This window comes from Sebastes umbrosus, chromosome 2 (genome assembly GCF_015220745.1).
Source record: "Sebastes umbrosus isolate fSebUmb1 chromosome 2, fSebUmb1.pri, whole genome shotgun sequence".
Classification (NCBI taxonomy): Eukaryota; Metazoa; Chordata; class Actinopteri; order Perciformes; family Sebastidae; genus Sebastes; species Sebastes umbrosus.
Genome location: NC_051270.1, coordinates 1,913,670 through 1,935,800, shown reverse-complemented (window position 1 = coordinate 1,935,800; position 22,131 = coordinate 1,913,670). Strand labels below are relative to the sequence as shown.

Genomic DNA, 22,131 nt, shown 5'->3' with positions numbered 1-22,131 from the left:
AGGCCACAAAGGAAAGGAGGAGGTAAGGAGGGAAGGAAAGGAGGAAGGAATCTAAGGAGATAAAGGAATGAATGATGTGTAGTTTTTTTTATCTGCCACCAGATGGAGGTGCAGGTATGAGATACGCCGAGCAGAGGATCTCTGTGACTCCACTGCAAGAAGTGAGAGCCGTCGATAATGTGCTCTCAGAGCAGCCAGAGAGAGTATCACTGTTTCCCTTATTAGATCTCTGTGTGTGTGTGTTTGTGTGAGTGTGTGCGTGTGTATGTGTATGTGTGTGTGTGTTTGTGTGAGTGTGTGCGTGTGTATGTGTGTATGTGTATGTGTGTGTGTGTGTGTCTGTGCCTGTGTGTGTGTGTGTGTGTGTGTGTGTGTGTGTGTGTGTGTCTGTGCCTGTCTGTCTGTGTGTGTGCGTGTGTGTGTGTGTGTGTGTGTGTGTGTGTGTGTGAGGCGTACGTTGAGTACAGAAGAGTCCCGTCCATCCAGGGCTGCAGTTACACTCTCCGTCTGTGGCGCTGCACTGGGCTCCGTTGTGACAGTTACATGTGTGGATGCAGTCTGGACCCCACGAGCCCTGAGGACACGCTGCCAAGAACACGCATGACAACACACACACACACACACACACACACACACACACACACACACACACACACACCAACAGACGTCAGAGCAGCCTGAGGAGACCGGCTGTAACAGAGAGCAGGCCGCTCTGTGCCTTCATTAGCTTCACAAGTGATCGGCTGATTGTGGATGTTCAACCTAATATAGATAATTAATGTCAGAGCCGACGGAGTCGTCGCCTTCAGTTGTTTTCTTTTTTCTCTCAGTCGTCTCCGACTGGTTCATGATCAACTGAAGAGGTCGATAAGTGCTGAGGTTGAGAGAGAGTGTGTGAAAAGAGGAAACGTCTTACGTCTGGAGCAGTCCTCGCCGATCCATCCCGGGTAGCACTGACAGGAGCCGTCGATGGGATTACACGTGCCGTTGTTGGTGCACAAACACGTCTCGGCGCAGGCTTTACCGTACTTCCCACTGGGACACACTGTGGGGACGCAAATATACACATATACATATACAGTTAGTTCATATGAAGCTTATGCGTAAATTCAGTCAGGAAGAATAGGGGTGCAATCTCATTCATTCTCATTCATTCTGAGTCTCTCTCTCATGGGCTGTTAATATGTCAGCTGATTATGGGCGTCTCTCTTTTCAGTGACCAATCAGATCTTGCCATATCTCCCTAAACCAATCACATTGTTGCGGTCAAAAGTTTAAAAAACTGTTCTCCTCTATGCTGTTTTCAGTGTCAGTATCAGCACAATCTGATGCGACCCTCCACCATCCCATCACCTCCAGATTCATCACATCAGAGTAATCCTGCTCCACTTCATTCATCAGATCCGCATCAATCTTCACTACCACCATCACCAGTGTCTAGACCCGGGGGAATAATCCTAAATCCAACTACAGCCTCACTTCCCCTTTACTATGTCACATCGGGTCTAAATCGCCAAAGAATGTTACTATTCATAAATTTGTGCACTTTGTAATAAATCACCATTCAATTCATACGAGTCTCTCCTGATTGAAATTATAACTGTTGGTCATTATAATTACTCCAGTGGTGGAAGAAGACAGTCTGAAATTAACTTTTTCGATTCCTGCCACTGTGACAGGCACGTCTTGTTTTTATCTGCCACTTTTTAAATCTCTGCATTAAATGAAGGAATAACATTTTAGATCTGATGTCATTCAATGTTCAATATATTTTACATAAAAAACATTATTTACATGGTTAATTATAGTGTTCTATTGACACCGGAGCTTCTGGAGGGCCCTATTTTTGGGAGAAGAAGGGTACTGTACTTGGGCAGCAATCCCATAATAACCTTTCAGCATATTATAATTCAAGTGTTCTGAAAGATAACTAGACTTCTGCTCCTCCTCATGGCTCTGTTTTCAGGCTTTAAAACATCTAGCCAGTGACGGGAGACTTTGACCAATCACAGGTCATTTCATTGAGAGAGCGTTCCTATTGGCTGTGCTCCGGTCAGACATCAAGATCCGGTTAGACATCAAGAACTCCCAGCAAGCATGCTGATGCTGCGGGAACCAACGCACGGGCATCGATCACAGGGACGTCCCACACCAACATACATGGACGTACTGAGGAGAGATGCTGGACAGTGCTGGCGAGCTAGCCAGATGTATGGTGGACTGAGACAGCTGGAAGCTCCACTTGAAAGCCCGTCTGGGGACGACCCAATGACATCAATTCCGATAGTTGTATTATCACTCTTTCCATCCACCACTATTGGTTTTGTGTTATCAGTCCTACTTGTATTAGCTATTACAGCTGCTAGGCTATTATTGTGGCTGCTTCCCCCTCTCTCTCTCTCTCTCTCTCTATCTCTCTCTCTCTCTCTATCTATCTATCCCCCCAGCCGGTCTCGGCAGATGGCCGCCCGCCCTGCGCCCAGTTCTGCTCCAGGTTTCTTCCTAGTAATCGGGGAGTTGTTCCTGGCCACAGCGCGCTTGGTGGATCTTGTTGGGTGTCTAAACTATGGTGTACGGTCATAGACCTGCTCTATATATAAAGCGTCTTGAGATAACTTCTGTTGTGATTTGATGCTATACAAAAATAAATTGAATTGAATTGAACATGGTGTTCCTTCACCAGATTTCACTATGGCGGCGGCGTCAGAAGCTTTCTCATTTCACAGCTAAACCGTGCACTACGAGATGATTCTGAGAACATTTGACCGTTTGGTCGGAGTTTGCAAGTTCAGATCAGCTCTTACTGCTTGTTTTCCTCTGGTCTGTGAAATCTTGCAGATGCCGTTAGGAGCACCGGAGGACACCGGAGGAACATGATTTTTTTCAGCTTACCTGTTTCATGTTCTACTGTCACGATATAGCGACTGTTTCATATGATTCCAGTATCTTCACTCTAGCTTTAAAACTGAGCCGCTACAACCTAAAAATCTCAAAATTGCGTTAAAGAAATTAGTGGCATTAAACCTGTCATCATAGAGGGGGAATAAGAAGAATAAAACGTAGAACATAATAAAATAAAAACTGTATAAAATGTAAAGAAAATATGATTGAAGGAAAAATGAAAAGTCTCTTTTCAGAAGAGCCAGACTGAGTCAACAGGAAGCATTAAATGACCTTCAGTGTTACATTCAGCACAAACAAGCTCACATTAATCACTCGTATTATTAGCTTTAATTGGATTTAATTCTTTTTTTTTTCCAGTTTGCAATCATGAACTATACCTACTTATATCAAACAGTCTGAATGAATCATCGCTGCTGATTGTTTCTGAGCGTCTCTGCAGGAAACAGGACGAGAGGTGGAGAGAGAAAAAGGTCTGGAAGAAGTTTGTTAATCATTTTAGGGAAATGCACATCCTGTTGCTTAAGGATATATATATTATATTTAAATGTAGTTACCCTGCGTCGGACAGGCCTGATAATATATTAATGTGCTCTGGGCTTTTCTGATTATAGCCAATTAAAAGGAGTACTGCTACTACTGTGTGTTATACATCAATGCAGAGTTTGGTTTTAAGTTTATTAAGTTAAAAGTATCTTATAAAAGTTTATATACAGAGAACAGAGTTACTCCCTAAGCAGGACAAACACATCACGTCACATTTTAAACAACTCAAAGTGTAAAAGTTAGAAATACTACGAGCTGGCATTTAACTTGACCTTCCCTCGCGAAACCTTTTAAATGTTTAACGAGTGTTTGCGTTGCATAATTACGACACAATACGAGTCACAGTGTGTGCTTTAGTCGTCTTCATTAAACATTACAGCCGAATTACAATTTCATGAGTGTGTGCTGCTTCCTCCTAATGTTAGATAAATACATTATATATACATGAGCTATGTGGATATTCATTATTTTACATTACTCTTCTCTACTCATTTGCATTTTACTACCGTTTTCCACCTGTTGCACACAACGTATCGTCTTCATTAACGGGTTCTGCCTGTCTGTGCTTATTAAGAGCCATTAGCCGGCCGGGCCAGAAGAATAAAAGCCAGGAGGGGATTCTCTACTCTGATATGAGAGCAATAAGATCATTATGAATGTTTTAATGAACTTATGTAACACTCACCAATGTATGACTAGTGTCTGTAAAGTTTGGATCAAAGTAATACATATATGTACAAAAATAATTAGCAGGAGAGGGACCGTTGGGCCGCTCCCTGATGACCTTCTGTTAACAGAGCGCTCAATTAGTGCTTTATAGCCCCTCCCCCGACATCATTCAGTCCGTCCGACTCTTTGGTCCAGAGTGAACTATGAAAGAATCCCAAAGACGTTGGCGATCCTCTGACTTTTTATATACGACCACAAACAGGTCAAAAAGTCCAATTGTTTAAGTTTAATTCCTGACATGATCGGTCTGAAAGCCCTCCAGTACCTTCAGCTTAATGCTAACACACAATATGCTAGAGCAGCTTTATATTATAGTAAACATACTAAACATTAAAGGGACAGTGGGGGACATACTGGCAGAAATGGAATATAATATTCATAAAAGTCGTTTCATACCAAACAGTACGAAAAACGCCACTCTGCACTGCACTCGTACGGCGCTTACAGCTGATAACGCCGTCCCCACTGACTCATATTCACATTGCTACTGCGGTATGAACCCTAAATAAACACATTGTGCTGTGATTTAATTGCAACAAACGGATCAAAAGGATGCTGAAATAACTACATAATGATGTTGATTTGTAAAGAAGTCTGAATTCATGCTTTGTCAGGTCTGTTACCATGATGACAAGCAAACAACTTTTAAAATGCTTGTTTGGATGGATCAGTGTCAGGCTACGCAGCTGCTCCATCAACACTCAACATAAAGTCATCTAGGCATAAATACGGCAGCGACGTTGTGAAATTACAGTTGAGTTCGATCAAAGTACTCTTGGTGATTGTTGGAAAGAGTAACGACGACGGTTTAGGTGACTTTTATGTTGTTTCTGTCCAGTTTGAATGAAGTGTCTTACGATGCTCCGCTACGTACAGCTGATCTCAAGATAAACAAAAATACACGTGGATGGTGGCGCAAGCTGAACGGAGGGGGGGGGGAATCGTACTCGGGAAGCTTTGCGGAGGTCTGCGCTCTCCGAGTGCCATTTTAGTTACAAAGTGCTTTACAAAGCGGACATAAAAATAATAAAGGATAGAATCCAACGCCAGATTCACACACATTTCCACATTATATTTACAAACAAATCTAAATAAAATTGCAATGTGGTCTGTAAAGATCTACAGATCGACTCTAACAGGATGTAACTATCTCTGTGACTTCCTGTAAATTCTTTGAAGGCTGCTGTTAACAGTCCGACTTGACCGCAGCTTTGAGTCACCGCCTCCTGCTGCTGCTGCTGCTGTTGCTGCTGCTGCCGCCTGATCTCGTCTACTTTCCAGACCAGGTGCAGTTCATCTACAACGAGCCTATTATCCGCCATTTGAAGCGATTCAGAGAAAGAATCCTGTGTTGGCTGTCTGAAGTTGACAGTGTGTTGAGGAGATATTTGTTTGTTGAGGTTTTATAGATAATAAGAGACGGAGCTCGCTGTATTCTTCCCAACAGGACGTATCTCTCATGTAGATGTTACATCTCGGACACTTGAACAGAGAGGTGATTTCTTCGTTAGAGCGGTGAAAACCCATTTAGTCTCAGTTAACTCTAACTATACACACACACATAATGAGTTGTTTTCTTGTGAGATGCAGCCGAGCCGTTGAGAGTTTACCAGTCAATAACATCATTAGCTCGTACAAAAGGGCATCACACACGGAGCGGACGGGGATGGAGCGGGACCGGCTCTTCAGGCGGTTAAAAGCCCCCCGCGCGCCGGACGTCTGATTTATCGCGGCTCGCCCAGTTATCTATGGGCCTGCTCAAAGATGCAGCGGCCAGCAGAATGGCTAATGTAGGACAGGGCATAACTAAGGCCGTCTTCATGTTTAATGATGATGAATATTTCACAGCACACTCCTCCACCGTCTCCATTTAAAATTCGACTTGGCACCGAAACCTTGGGCCAACTGCCTTCATAGGAGAATTAACACCTGTTTAACCTGCAGAGGAGCTAAACCATACTGAAATAATGATGTACAGGAGGAGCCGACAAAAAGATTATTCAGATAAAATGAAGAGGCTGGAGAAGTTGTTAAAAGGAACAGAGAACGAGCTCAAGGTTTAGATTTCTCTTTTTATTGCCTCCTGAAATGTAGACGCATTCAAGGGCTTGGCTTTGTGTGCCGAGCTTCGATTCTCACCTAAAGTTAATTAGAGATGCCGGCGTACAAAAAAACAGGTCTTGTAAATGAAGATGTCAAGAGGCTGTTTGTATACCAGCTGTGTTCTGTCTTGTTTCTAAATAAGCAGAGCTCCTGAAAAGTGTGAGGAGGTGATTAAGAAACAGCATCGAATGAGATAAGATAAATAAGATCAAATCCTGCGCCAACTTTCTGGGAGTTTGTCCGAGTTTGTCTGTGTGGAGCGTGCAAAACGGCGAGCATGCATGTCACACTGGGTCTAAAAATACGTTGGTCACAATCTGTGTCGCAGGAAGAAAGAGACCACAGCTCGGTGGACGTGTCTCGGTGCGATGTAGGACCTCAGTTCTGGATTGACGACCAAAGCTTTCAGCACCTTTTATAAACCGCTAAATTCATGAAGAATGGATGGCGGTGGCCGTGAGAGCACCATGAATTGTGCATCACTTTGTGCATGATTCACAAAAGATAGTACAGTAATGATATTACAGTAAAGATATTACAGCGCAAACACGGCCATAAAGTTTTCGCTTTTGATCTTTTTTTGCTGTCTCATTGCGGTTATGCATGTGGTAAAGTATATATGTTGCCTTTATAGGCAGAACAATAGAGAGAGAAAAAGAAAAATGAAATGTTCAGACTTCCGTCTTCACAGGAAACAACTTGGTTGAGTTTAGGCAACAAAACTACTTCAAACTACCTCAAAATGACCACAAAGAGACTCAAAATGACCACAAGACACAAAATGACCACAAAGAGACTCAAAATGACCACAAAGAGACTCAAAATGACCACAAGACACAAAATGACCACAAAGAGACACAAAATGACTAGAAAGAGACCAAAACAACTACAGAGAGATGCAAAAGAGTTAAGAGAAAGAAACTCACAATAACTATGAAAAGTGGCAAAAACAACCACAAAGAGACAACAGACAACTACAAAGAGACTCAAAATGACCATAAAGAGACTCAAAATGACTACAAAGAGACTCAAAACAACCACAGAGACAGAAAACAACTACAAAAGAGACTCAAAATGACCACAAAGAAACTCAAAACAACTACAAAGAGACTCAAAATGACCACAAAGAGACTCAAAACAACTACAAAGACACACAAAACAACTACAAAGAGGCTCAAAATGACCACAAAGAGAGTTAGTTAGATTCAGGAAAAGATGGTTGATTTGGGTTAAAATAACTCAAAGGTAGTGGCGTAACTTAAGTACTGAAGCAGTGACAAATAAATCTACCTTGACCTCTGGTTTCACACGGGGACATGAACACCATCCACCTTCTGGGTGAGAGTCTGATGTTTTTTGACCGACCCGTCCACCCCGACCTCCTCCCTACGCTGCGTTTGTCGCTCTTCATACTTCCTGGTTCACGATTACGTGGATTAAATAAGCATGGATTCAGTGGGGGGGAGGGAGGGTAGGGAATGAGTCCTTTCCCGCAAGTGAAGGAGTTCAAGTACCTCAGGGTCTCGGGCTGAGGGGACAATGCAACGTGAGATTGGCCGGAGAATCGGTGGTATTGCATTCGCTTTACCGCCCCGTTGTGATGAAAAGAGAGCTGAGCCGGAAGGCAAAGCTCTCGATCTACTGGTCAGTCTTCGTTCCTACTCTCACCTATGGTCATGAGGGCTGGGTCAGGACCCAAAGAACTCCCTACCTCCCTTAGAGATAGGGTGAGAAGCTCAGTCATCCATGAGGGACTCGGAGTAGAGCTGCTGCTCCTTTGTGTTGAAAGGAGCCGGCTGAGGTGGTTCGGTCATCTAGTATGGATGCCCTCCTGGAACACCTCCCTCGGGAGGTGTTCCTTGGGAGGTGTTCCAGGCACGACCAGCTGGGAGAAGACCCAGGACTAGGTGGAGAGATTATATCTCCTCACTGGCCTGGGAACGCCTCGGGATCCCCCAGTCAGAGCTGGTTAATGTGGCCCGGGAAAGGGAAGTTTGGGGTCCTCTGCTGGAGCTGTTGCCCCCGCAACCCGACCCCGGATAAGAGGTTGAAGATGAATGATGAGTGCATTCGGTGGGATATATAAAATGACGGTGTGTGAGAACAGTCTGCTCCAGGCCTGGTCAGAAACAACTATTGCATTTTTATTTTTAGGAACACTTTGTGCCTTTAATATAGATTAAAAACTGATTAAACTTATTAAATATTTATGAATGACAGTGGAAGGAGGATGTGTGGACTTAGACAAAGCTTAGAAATTATAAAGAGACTACACCTCCAAAGAGCTCTCAAGCACTCCCAGCTGGGAAGAAGAAAAACGCTTTGGTGGCTCGGGGTGCATTTCAATCTTTGCGGGCGCTTTGAGAATCTTTGTTTTGGTCTTATTTGTGCAGGTTTAGCAGCAGGACCACCACCAGTATCACTTATTATTAGTATTATTATTATTCCAAGGATAATAATAAAATACAAAAACAAAAAAGAGTCCTTGAAGCAGACTTTTTTTTGGGGACGAAGGACTGAAGGAAACTGACCTTGATTACAGAGCGAGCCGAAGAAGCCGGAAAGACATTCACAGTGACCGGTGATGTGGTGGCACGCCCCGTCGCTGTGGATACACTGAGGACACGACTGGCTGCAACGATGGCCGTAAAAACCTGGCGAACATGCTGCACAGAACACACACACACACACACACACACACACACTGCTGTTAGAGGGATGTGTGTGAGACAGAGAGTAAAGTCAATTTCAGAGTCTAAAGGGAACTTCGATTAGTTCTCTGATTAGTTCTCTGATCATTTTAATAATGGATTTCATGGTCCACTTAGTCCCAATCTAAGCTTCGTTTTTTAAACCTCACATATATGAAAGCTTAATATCGTCCACCATACTTATATATATATATTTGTGTGTGTGAATGAACGTGCTGCTTCCTCTCCGGTGTCCAACCTGTTGGCAGTATCTTTGTTTTCCCTCCACCAACAGATCCTCCCTCATATGTCTTCCCGAGGCCTTTTAATTTGCTTTAATTGATGTTTCTCTAAGTGGTGAGACAAGCTGGTGTACCGCCTCTCTCATGCTACAGGAGTTTCCTAATTAAGATAATTGCCTAAACTGTGAACCGAGAGAGCCTTTAAATTTATCACTCGGATTGCAGCGAGAAGCAGAGGAGAACCTGGTGTGTGTTATATATATATATATATATATATATATATATATACAGTACATATCAGCAGAAAGGCCACTGCGAGCAACAGCAACAGGTAGCCTCACACTTTATTTTAACCAGATTGTACAGTAGATGATTTATTTATTCTCATTAATCAGATTATGACTGGACCAACGCACTACTCGCTGGTGTTGGATTCAGATCTTTCAGACATGAAAAAACATGCCGGCTCATCTGGAAACATTTATTTTCTAAATGAAATAGATGAGAAATGAGTCTGCAGGATGTTTCATTTATAATACCAATCCAAAGCATTTGATCATATCTGAATCCTTTTTTTATGTAAGAAGTTCTCAGATCTATCACTTAGAGGGAATCTTTTTTATAATATTTTTTTATTGCCAATGTGTGACCAGGTTGTAACCTTCTGCATCTTTCTGTGTTTCCTCTCTCTGCCTGCAGACTGCTTTTAATGTGAAGAACCCGGGGCAGGTTTTTCAGGGAAAATCCAACGAATGTGATGTCATGTGCGCTCGCGAGTGCCTTTATTTTCAGCTCCGCTTACACGGCTAACAGTGTGCAACCATAGCTAATGTTCGGTTAGAAATGGAGTCCGCTAACGACAACAAACGACCAGCTCCCCCCACCACAACTCAGACTCCAACAATAACTCCACTGAAGCACAAAAAAAACAAAGTTATATCTAGTAGTTACTGTACATCTAGTATCTAGTAGTTATATCTACTGAAGGCCAGGGACCTTCAAAGAGACCCGTACCAACCAGGAAGAGTTAGTGGTCAAAATGACCACAAAGAAACATCAACTACAAAGAGACACAAAGAGACCACAAAGAGACCAAAACAACTACAGAGAGATGCAAAACAGTTAAAAGAGAAAGAAATGCACAACGACTATGAGAAGGGGCAAAACAACCCCATACAGACACAAAATAAACACAAAGAGACTCAAAATGACCACAAAGATACAATAAATGACCAAAACAAGACAAAACAACCACAAAGAGACACTAAACAACCACAAAGAGACTCAAAACAACCACAAAGAGACTCAAAACAACCACAAAGACTCAAAATAACCACAAAGATACAATAAATGACCAAAACAAGACAAAACAACTACAATGAGACTGAAAATGATCACAAAGAGATACAAAACAACAAAAAGAGGCTAAACATCTACAAAGTCTTGCCCCTTTAACAGAGAGGTGGTGAGGCCTTTTGCCTGTCTGTGCCCGGGGGCTCATTGTCTCATAATTCGCCTCATAATTTTAGCGCTGACCTTGATTAACATTAATTAGCTCCATCTAATCTGATCTCTTTCCTTTTAACCAGCGACAGTCGGCTACAAATGAGAAGCTGCTACCTGAATGTTCTCCCTGATCTCTGCTAATAAAACAGAGTGAGGAGGGATGAAAGGTTTGATAAGAGATTCATTAGTGTCAGGGCTTCATTCAATTAAGTCATTTTAGACTAAATTTGTACTTTTATTTTCCATTTTGGGGTTCAGAGGGAAATCAGACTTTTTACTCCACTAACTTAATTTGTTGTCTGCAATTATTAGGTTATTTTAAAAATTAAGATTCTGCATTGAACATGAGAGCTCAAAGGTATCCGGTGGTACAGTATGCTGTACATGCTTTACATGCTTTACATGCTTTACATGCTTTACATGCTTTACATGTGGGTCCTTGTGTGGGTGACGTGATGCACATTCCTGCCAATGGTTTCACACTTTTCCACTGATCCACAGGTGACGATTAAGTGCCAAAAAATGCAGCGATCCATCAGTAAAGGCAGGACAGAGAAGAGTGCACGCTAGTAAACGGGGATGTAAACTCAGGTTCCAAACTTTTATGAAACAGCAGCTTGGCAAACGCATTTTTTTTTTTTTTACCTGAAGGATACACACAATGTGTTCTGATGAGAAACACTGAAGGCAAACAGAGACTTTGTTTACAGACAAAACCTCCTGAAGGCATCAGATGAACTGTGGATAGTTCAGCTGGCTCTGAGGCTCTGGGAGATACTGGGAAGACAATCACATCAAACTATAAAGCGAGGTATCTCTGTCTGTGTGTCATTCGCATATCTCGAGAACAGCTCATTTATTCAACTTCACACTTGGCGGGTAAAAGCAGCCAAACTGCGGTTCTCAACAACGCTGCAAGCAGAACTTCTGGGGGCAAAGAAACGTGTTGCGAACGGGCATGAAGACTGGAGTTGATAAGCAGACGCAGACACCGTTTAGCTAACGAACATATAGTCATGCACCGTGACCCCATGATGACACATGTTGAGTGACAGCCCCCTCATTTGCATAATGAGGTAGAAATGCATAAAGAAATGTGTAAAGAAAAGAATACAGAAATAAATAAGTTTGGGGAAATAAATAAAGGGTGAAATGCAAAGGGGAAATCATGCTGAAATAAAAAATGAATAAATGCATAAATACATAAATAAATATGACATTTATAAATAAAAATAAAATAATGCATAAATAAATACAAAAAATAAATAAATACATAACTAAATAAATAATGCATAAATAAATAGATAAATAAAAAATAAATGTGAAAATAAATAAATAAAATTAAAGGGACTGTTTGTGAGAATCAGAAATGTCTTGTTAACAGCGATACCTGTGGCCGTTAAGTCAACGAAAGACAGCGTTGTGTTGCTCGCGCTTGTGCTCGCTCTACATAGACATGAAGGAGCATCGCTCAACACAGTGAGGAGACACACGTCAGCTAAAAGCACAATATCACTCTATATTTCAGCTGCTTGGCAGTAATGTTAGCTGACCAGACGAAGGTCTCTCCATGAATCAATGCTGATCCTAGTGTTGGCTTTTCCTGCTTCAGCCTCCCGACCGCGGCCGGAGGGAACAGGGGAGATGCCGGAGTTTTGGTCGGAGACGATAACGTTTCTCTCTGCGGAGCCCCGTCAATCACAAGACACGGGAAACCTCTGTTGGTCTGGAGGAGCTGCAGCAGTTATTTCTGCACAAACGTCCTCTGAACATTCACTAGATATTCTCAGAGCTAAACTAACTCTTCTGCAGTGTGGAGTGAGCAGCATGCACGTGAGAGTGGAGCAAAAGAGCGAGAATGAACGCAGGGTGTGAGTGATGGCAGGCAGAGGAGCAGAGGAGCAGAGTACAGCAGAGACTCCGGTCCTGGAGACCAAAGCTATGGTCTCTCCCGCGTCCTCCGACCGCGGCCAACACTGTTTAACAGACGGGCTTCACTAAATACAACCAAGAAGTTTTGGTGCTTCCGTGTAGTTTGTGTTGGAGTCTGAGTCTGAACAGCGTAGCCACACGCGAGCGACCATGAGACACCGACCCGGAATGATTTATACGTGTAAGAAGTTACAAACAGGCCCTTTAAGATTTAATAAAAATAAATACATACATAAATAAAAGGGAAAATTAATCAGGGGAGTAAATAAATAAGGGAATTAATACCAAGATACATAAATAAATAAATAAGCAAATTAAAACAGAAATATCAATTTATGCCACATTTCATCAATTAATTAATGGCTACATTTATTTTTAATATTATTTTTGCTACATTTAATTACATATTTATTTATTTATTGAGTCATTTATTTATTTATTTATTATTTCGGCAGGTTCCGTCCTCCATACATGTAATGCTTCAACCGACTTTGAAGCTCAAGTAAATTTAAATCAGCTTTTACAGTGAATTAAATTTTCCAATCGTAGTATTGCTACTTCTTATATCTGAGTCCTATCGTACCTCCACTGCAGTGCAGCTACAGTACGACAGTGAAAGCTCAGTGTGAGTGTGTAGAATGTGTCTTTACCTCGTCTGCAGTTGGTGCCGCGGTAGCCGGGAGTGCACACACAGGTGCCGTCCTCCGGGGAGCAGGAGCCTCCGTTCTCACAGGTACAGCTGTAGGAGCAGTTGGGTCCCCAGCGTCCCTCCTCACACACACTGTCACAATGGACACCTGCAGATAAAACACACACACACACACACACAGACACAGACACACAGACACACACACACACACACACTATGGTAAGGCAAGAGGCTTTGTTCTTAGCTACCCAGCTTCTAAGTGAAGTCAAACTGACTTCAATAAAGTTTCAGATGTGTCACTGGAACTTGAAGAAGAGAGAATGATGCAAAGAAAGGGTTGGATGAGGGAACATTAGCAGAAGGCTTTTTAAGCACCTACTCAAACATGGAGTCAGCAGGGGAGGAGAGACGGAGACGGGAGGAGAGGACGGATGTGACAGATCAGAGAGACAAAGAGACAAAACTCATCTCCCTGTTAAAACATACGGCTGCTCAGATTCTATAGTTTTATTCCTGTCAACGAATCAGTGAACGTATCTACTAACATGAACTGTGTGTCTTCCTCTGTTTGTTCTCCTCCACTGTTAGTTAATACAACCTTATAATTATAAGATTTACGTCTTCAGTAGGAACCAATGAGCTTGGAGCTGAGAGCAACAGACAGGAAGTCATAAAGTATTGACTCCAAGAAGGAACTGAAGGACTGCACCAGTATGCGATTTGAGGAGGATGTGGGAGTTGGCAAATATGCTGCTTTATGCAAATGCATGTATATATGTATTATTGTAAATCAATTAACAACACAAATCAATGAGAGATATTGATCCAGAAACCCTCACAGGTACTGCATTTAGCATAAAACAATATGCTCCAATCATAACATGGCAAACAGCTGTCAGTGTGTCAGTGTGCTGACTTGACTATGACTTGCCCCAAACTGCATGTGATTATCATAAAGTGTGCATGTCTGTAAAGGGGAGACTCGTGGGTACCCATAGAACCCATTTACATTCACATATCTGGAAGTCAGAGGTCAAGGGACCCCTTTGGAAATGACCATCACAGTTTTTTCTCGCTAAAATGTAGCGCAACTTTGGAGCGTTAATTAACCTCCTTCATGACAAGCTAGTGTGACATGGTTGGTACCGATGGATTCATTATGTTTTGTAGTTTCATATGATGCCAGCATCTTCACTCTAGCTTTAAAACTGAACAACCTCTGAAAGATCGGCAGCCCGTCGGATTTTTGAGAGGTTAAAACTGCAGTATGCAGAATATTTTTGGCATCATTGTGCAAAAGTCCCATAATAACCTTTCAGCATATTGTAATTCAAGTGTTCTGAGAGAAAACTAGACTTCTGCTCCTCCTCATGGCTCTGTTTTCAGGCTTTAAAACATCTAGCCCGTGAGAGACTGACTAATCACAGGTCATTTCAGAGAGAGAGAGAGCGTTCCTATTGGCTGTGCTCCGGCTGGTGGGCGGTGCTTGGTATTTCCTCAACTGATCTCAACATGGCGGCGGCGTCAGAAACGTTCTCATTTTACAGCTAAACCGTGAACTACAAGATGTTCCTGAGAACATCTGAGGAGAGAAATAGACATTAACGTAACAGAATATTGATTCATATTTGATCAGCCCTGCCTAGTTTGACCGTTTGATCGGAGTTCAGAGTGATTGACAGCCGGCTCTCATAGACGGCAGCTGGACAGCAGACCTCAGATCAGCTCTTACTGCTTGTTTTCCTCAGGTCTGTGAAATCTTGCAGATGCCGTTAGGAGCACCGGAAGACACAGAGGAGCATGATTTTTTTCAGGTTACCTGTTTCATGTTCTACTGTCACGATATAGCGACCGTTTTATAATAATAACTTTTTTTAATCATATTTGCTCCAATCTGCCTACTTCAGCTTTAATTAAAAAATCACAAATTGCGTTAATGACTTAAAGGAATTTGTGGTGTTATCATGTTAACTTTGACAGCCCTGATACATCAGGGGTCTGAGATGAACTCTTTCCTCTGCCTGTCACTGTGGCGATGAAGGCAAGTATTCTTCTTTGTCTGCCACTCAGAAACTTTTATCCCCTCAGGTTTAGTAGCACCACGCTGTTGACGAACATGATACGGCGTGCGTATGCGTTCATTGTGCATGCGTAACTGTGGGAAAGCATCAATAAGAGGAATCGGAGGCATGAGCTGCCAAAGAATCAGACCACTAGGAACCAACGGGAACCGGTTTTCTATTCCCATCTCTAGTGTTTTCCCTGTCTGCCAAAGCGGCGGATGTCCTGACGATTTTATCAACCACTGCCAACAATTATCATTTAGTGGGTGCTTATTTCAGACCCTGATTACGTACCAATCAATAGTTGGCATTAACATTAAAAAATATGCATAAAGAAGCTGATCCAGTATCAGTTTTCTCTCTAGATGTTGTGAACCTCTTGAACCTAATAAACTGTGTTTGCACGTTTAAGTTTGTATGAACAAACATTTTAGGCAAAAAAAACTAAATTCCCCCAAATTCTGCCCGAGACTTTTTCTGCCCTTTAATCATTTGCTGAAGTGTCTCCTTCTTTCATCAGTCTTGCATGTGTGCGTGTGTGTGTGTGTGTGTGTGTGTGTGTGTGTGTGTGTGTGTCCTGAGAGGCATCAGTCTGTCTACACAAAAGCTGGCTTGCAGAACGGATCAGAGCCCTCGGTGCTCACAGGGGACAGTCTGGAGACTGCAGCGCCCAGGAGACCCACATTACATTCATTCTTAGTTACACTCAGAATCCCCCACCGCCCCCACGCCCACACACACGCACACACACACACGCACACACACTCACACACGCACACACGCACACACACACACACACACACACACACACACACACACACACACACACACACACACACGCACACACACACACGCACACACACACACACACACACACACACACAGCAACAAGCTCACCGCTACCTTTTAATATAAAAACAGACAGAAAGCGGGACAGACAGACAGACAGACAGAAGGACGGACGGACGGTGTAAGAACAGTGTATTAGCAAATACAGTATTATCTCCTCCTCCTCCTCCTCCTCCTCCTCCTCCTCTTCCTCTCTGCAGCCCGGCGTATCTGCAGCTCATTAGAAACTTCCTTTGACATAGAATATGAGAGAATATGAGAGTGGGGCGCAGGCGGCCATTATAACTCAATTAATAAACTACCTCTGAGCCACAAAGTGGGTGAAAATCAGATTCGTTAGGCTGTGAAGTTAAAACAAAGGGAGGTGGAGGACGAGGAGGTGGAGGACGAGATACGAGGCAGATGCTTGTTGCGCTACATTACGCTGTAAAGTTTAGGCAGAGCTAACACCTAGTACTCATCTCCCAAGTGACAGCAGCACGGAAAGATAATTAAAAAATACGACTTGACACAAATAATATGAATGCTTCTGACCTAATTCAGTTCACGTAACGCTCTCGACACTGAAAAGGTTTAAAACAAATGAAAGCTTCAAAGTTTTGCGGTGCTGAAAGTATATCCAACCATCTTATTCCTCTTCATAAACACGCGTCCCAGTTCTACGCTACATACGTATTCTAGTTCCTGAGGTTCGAGTACGTACTGTGACACAATTCAGTAAACTCACAGATGTCAGAATGCAAAAAAGAGTGGAGTCGATGCACACTATCGTCCCACAATGCCGCTCTCTGAAGAAAGGAAGGAGGCGATCACACTTGCAAAAGTATTCAAACTAATTGTTGACAGTAGTGAGACAGACTGACGGGACATCACCAGGGAACAACTATTAAACTTTCTCTTTGTTCCTTTTCCAGTTGTGAAACTGTTCGAGGCGCTCTAATGTCGCTGCCTGATCTAATATTTCCTGTTTTTGTTGAAGTGCATATAGTTTTTAAATACTTGAAGTCTATACTAGGGGTGGGAAAAAAAATCGATTCACCTATGTATCGCAAGTTTTCCTTTTACGATTTTTAAATTTATTTTCTAATTTCAGAATCGATATATTTGCTTCATCTGAGTCTGTGTGGAGGAAGAAGGAAGTTACCGCTTTTATTGTTGTAGTCTGAGTAACGTGACGTCATATCCGTTCTGTATCCGTCAACCAAAACAAACCTCAGCGAGCCGAAATGAGAAAGTAAAAAACGTTGGAGGGTCAGCGTGGATACGACCTGCACCCTCACATGTTAAATCCAGCGTGGTAAACACTACACACCCAGTAAAGGATGGAAACACTTTGGGTTTCACACATTGACAGGAAAAGCAGAGCTAGACATCACGGCTAAAGCTGCATGCCAACTCTGTCACGGACAGGAAACGTTATCGTATCGCGGTAACGTTGCGGTCGAGCCGGTCGTCGTTCTCATCTCCGTGGTCAAATGGGCCGAAGCTACGACTGTAGAGCACCCAGATACTGACATTTGTGTTCTCTGCATTGAAACGGCCCCGATGGAGCTGACCATGGATGATAAAGAGAACGGAGCTGATGGGAGAGCTAGAGACCACCTTGGAGAAGTTAGAGGAAGTAGACATGTCCGGTTTTCAAAATAAGATGTTAACAAAGGGAACTGTATATACAAAATACATCTATGGAAATAAGTTTGATGGATTATATTCACTAGAAGTATAAAACATTACATGTCCCTTATAAATTAAAAAGAAAATACCACTAATCTGTGAGGGAAATGTCTTCATTCTTTGATTTTTGGGTTGCTGGATAATAAATAATTCCTGACAATGACTGATATATTTGACTTCAGGACATCTCAGACTACAGACATGCTGAAAATCAAACATTCATAATGGATTAATTTAGATATTTTCTGAAGTAAAAGTCCCTCGAAGTGTATGATTCAACTTTTTTCCCATCCCATGGTCTAGTGTTAAAAAAGTTTACAAAAATCACAATAAATTGCCAAAAAACGTGCTTATTTAAAGACAATCTAAAATGTTTAACTAAAATAAACTAAGTAGTTTTCTTGCATTTGTTTTGTTTCAATTCACAACGTTAACTACGTGTTTAAAACTGCGGCCGCAATCCAAGAGAAAATATGTTTCCCTTGAACCGTAATGGAGAATACAGTTTAGTTTTATGGGAACGTAACTTTGTAGGAGACAAAGTATAGTACAAAGTCATAAACAGCTGTGGAGTGTTTTGATGTCTGATAAACCTTCAAGCTCGTGTATCTGTTTATTAAAACATTTTCTTTACTTCTTCAAACCAAATTTATTAAGTTACTTTAATTTTTTGGTCTAAACTTTGATGTAGATATTAATCAATATATTGAAGTTCCTCCCAGTGCCAAGTCATTATCAGCTCTCCCTCCGACTGTGAGTTAAAACGCTCCTTTTCCATATTCATCAGCTCATATCGATCACCGCTCATCACCACTCTTCTGATTGACGATTAATGGGTAAAAGAAGCAGAGCTACAACTTGAACATTGACATGACACTGATGAGGATGTTGATTTACAGTAAAGAAAAAAGTCTCCCATTAAAAAAACTCAAAGAGTCTGAGAGCGAAGCCAAGTCTTAAAAGGTGCTTCATCCATGGGCGACTCTCCGGAAGCTTTCAAACTCATCCAATATTCAATCTTTCTTTTTATTCTCAGGGGCGTTAATGTGGGAATAATTATGGCGTAACTTCTGGTGAGGTAGCGGAAGTCCCTTAGACTAGTCCAGAGGTCTGCAACCTGCGGCTCCAGAGCCACATGATGCTATTTAGCTCCTCTCCAGTGGCTCCCTGTGGACTTTTAAAAAAGGAAATTAATAACTGTTTTTTGTTTATATTTTCATTTTTATTTATCATTGTTGTAGGTCTATGGTACGACGGTACGACGGAGTATTAGGGCCACATTGAGGAAAAAAATAAATCTGAGATTTAGAGAATAAAGTCATAATATTATGAAAATAAAGTCATAATATTATAAAGTAGTAATTTTACGTGTTATGACTTTATTCTTGTATATTATGATTTTTTTCCCCTCAATGTGGCCCTAATACTCCGTAGTACATTGTCTCTTTGGCCCTGCATTAGACTTAAATACTATATACTTAGACTATAAACTGTGTTACCTTCATCAAAATGATCAAATGTTTTTCGGCTCCAGACAGATTTTTTTTTGTGCTTAAAATGGCTCTTTTGATAGTAAAGGTTGCTGACCCAAGCCAACGGAGGAAAACCCGTCTCCTACTCTGTGGTTGGGCTATAAAGAGCAGCGGAGAAGAGACGTTAGGTCCTTAAAGGAGTGACAGCAGAGCCAGGAGAACATCAGGTATCTCATGTGTAGGGAGGACGCAGCATTGTAGCGTCTGTTTAATGACAGACAGTTACTTTGACTATTTTCTGTACAGTTTAAAATGTAAGGCAGGTTATGGCACGGAGTGTAATTTAAGTACGGTTATCTGTGTAGAAAAAAACTAAACCTTGTTACTGTGGAAGTCCTGATCTGCCTCTGAGCTTTTCAGGTTGTTCATCTCTTCACCGTCTGAAGCAACGGAGTCAATAAGTAGCTAAACATGCTGGTGTAGGTTATCTGAGGCCACTTCTTCAGGTCGTCCTCCATCCCTCCACAGTAGAAGGCTCAACTATGATCACATTATCCTGTCTGAGCTGTAATAGGTTAGATTTATTTAATGAAATCGCTCTAGGAGAGAGGATTAGCGTTCGGTTACCACGGAAAACGCTAGGTCCGGTTCAGTGACAGGACGCGCCGGAAGTTGCGCCCATAATTCATGCAAAGCATCATGGGGGCTAGGAATAAGGTGGATAGATTTTAGTCGTATTGATTTGTTGTGGCAGCATTTGGGCCTTTGTTCTTGTTGCCAGCAGCCTGACCTTTGACTGTTTATTTATTTTAAACAGCGTCTGCGTGACTCACCTGTCCAACCCGTGAGACAGCGACAGAAGCCGGTCACCGGATCACAGCCGTCAGCGTTGACACAGTCACATCTCTCTCTGCAGTCCAGCCCGTATGATCCCTCCTAACAAGAGCCACAACACACCACCAGACGCCAGACTCGTCTTTAACTATTCATCACATACCGGAGAAGCAGTGTTTATCAATTTAGTTGAAACCAAACCTCGAAACCTTTTCAGCAGTTTTTGTCACTCAAACAGAACTAATGACTCACGGGACACGGCAGGTCGCAGTACTCGTCCCTCCAGCCCGGAGAGCAGGTGCAGGTACCGTTGACGGGGTCGCAGGCCGCCCCGTTGGCACACTGACACGTCTGATTACAGCTCAGTCCCCAAGCACCGCTGGAGCAGGGGATGGAGCAGTCCACGCCCTGCCAACCTGGACGGAGACACACGGATGATTCAAACACTTTATTTGAGTCTATCGTAGCTCATGTGCACCTGTGAAGCATCCTGGAACTTTTCAGAGTTCTATGCATCATTTCCATCAGTCATGGTAGAGTACTCTACAGAGTAAATGCTGAGGTCTGGGAACACGGTAATTGTTGTTGAATGCAGTTATTGAAAGTCGCTTTGGATAAAAAACGTCAGCTAAATAACTGTAATGTATTGTTGTAACTTTCCCGGATCTGTGCGTTTACTTTAAATGCACCCTAAAAAATTAATTGTTGCCACCAGCACCATAAGTAGCTTAAAATCCAAAGTGATATTATTTAATACATAATATCAAAATATGAATATATATATTTTAAGAGTTTCTATTTTCATCAGGACCTGGAAGGAATTGGCATGAATGAAGTAGTTATTTATGGAGGACGGAACCTGACAAAATAAAAAAAAAAAAGAGTAAATAAATAAATAAATGTCATTAAGTGTTGCAAAATTAATATTAAACATAAAGGTAGGCATTAATTAATTGATAAAATATGACATAAATTAATATTTCTGTTTTAATTTGCTCCTTTATTTATTTATCTTTGTATTAATTCCCTTATTTGTTTACTCTTCTATTTAATTTTCCCTATTATTTATTTATTTTCATTACATTTTAAAAATATTTATTTATTTTTTGCATTTATTTTTAAATGTATGTATTTATTAATGTATTCATGCATTTCATTATCTATTTATTTTTTTCTGCATAATTTTCCCTTTGCATTTCAACCCTTATTTATTTCCTCACATTTTATCCATTAATTAATGTCAAAATTAATTTTTGATATTATTTTAATTTACATTTATTTATTTATCAAGTCATTTATTTCTTTAATCATTTATTTTTATTTTGGCTTTATATTTTCCTCCATAGTTATTGCAGTCAAGTTAATGTTACAGTATATTTATATTAGTTTGTCATCTTACGGCTTTATTTGAATGTGAGTCTCCAGATTGTTTTCTTTTTTATGATTTTTGCTGGTTTTTAAAACGTGGACGTCCTGGAGCAGCCTGGTGGCCTCGGGGGTTTTAGGCGCCAATCAACGTCTATGGTTCACATCCGGTCATGGACGTTTCTTAAATATCAATCTCTGTCTCTCTCTCTCCTCATTTCCTGTCATCTCTCGACTGTCTGCTTTCTAATAAAGTCTGTGGACATGTTGATGTTGGAGGCGTTTCTCCGCTATGAATTACACATGTCTTTAAACACTTGTCTAATACAGTATTTATCTCATTTCACTTTTTACTGGCTTTTATCCGAAAGACGCCAACGTGTGCTGAAACATTGATACTTAGAATTATAAATAAACAAGTGCGTGCGTTAGTGCGTGTCCTGATTTCCCCTCCTTCCTTCAGTGTAATTTCTTTAACACAAAAAATGTGTCGAACATCCTTTTGATATGCCGACCAGCCGGACCCCCCGCTTCCTTAAGTCTCTTTAGGAATAACACGTAGTCCTAACAGTACAC

The 22,131-nt window shown here is 41.7% G+C and overlaps 1 protein-coding gene across 3 annotated transcripts in view; it reads right to left on the bottom strand.

Moving 5' to 3' along the window:
- The window catches only part of LOC119501970 (multiple epidermal growth factor-like domains protein 11), a 157,694-nt gene that overhangs the window by 15,189 nt on the left and 120,374 nt on the right, over window positions 1-22,131 (bottom strand). For all 3 annotated transcript variants that reach the window (XR_005209982.1, XM_037792770.1, XM_037792756.1), the window contains exons 13-18: window positions 20,443-20,606; window positions 20,190-20,292; window positions 13,300-13,446; window positions 8,811-8,945; window positions 917-1,045; window positions 457-585 (exon numbers count right to left, since the gene is read on the bottom strand). Coding sequence is in view for 2 of the 3 variants with exons in the window: in XM_037792770.1 (XP_037648698.1) it covers window positions 457-585; window positions 917-1,045; window positions 8,811-8,945; window positions 13,300-13,446; window positions 20,190-20,292; window positions 20,443-20,606 (807 nt within the window). In the remaining variant the exon portion in view is untranslated. The remainder of the gene's footprint in view (window positions 1-456; window positions 586-916; window positions 1,046-8,810; window positions 8,946-13,299; window positions 13,447-20,189; window positions 20,293-20,442; window positions 20,607-22,131) is intronic.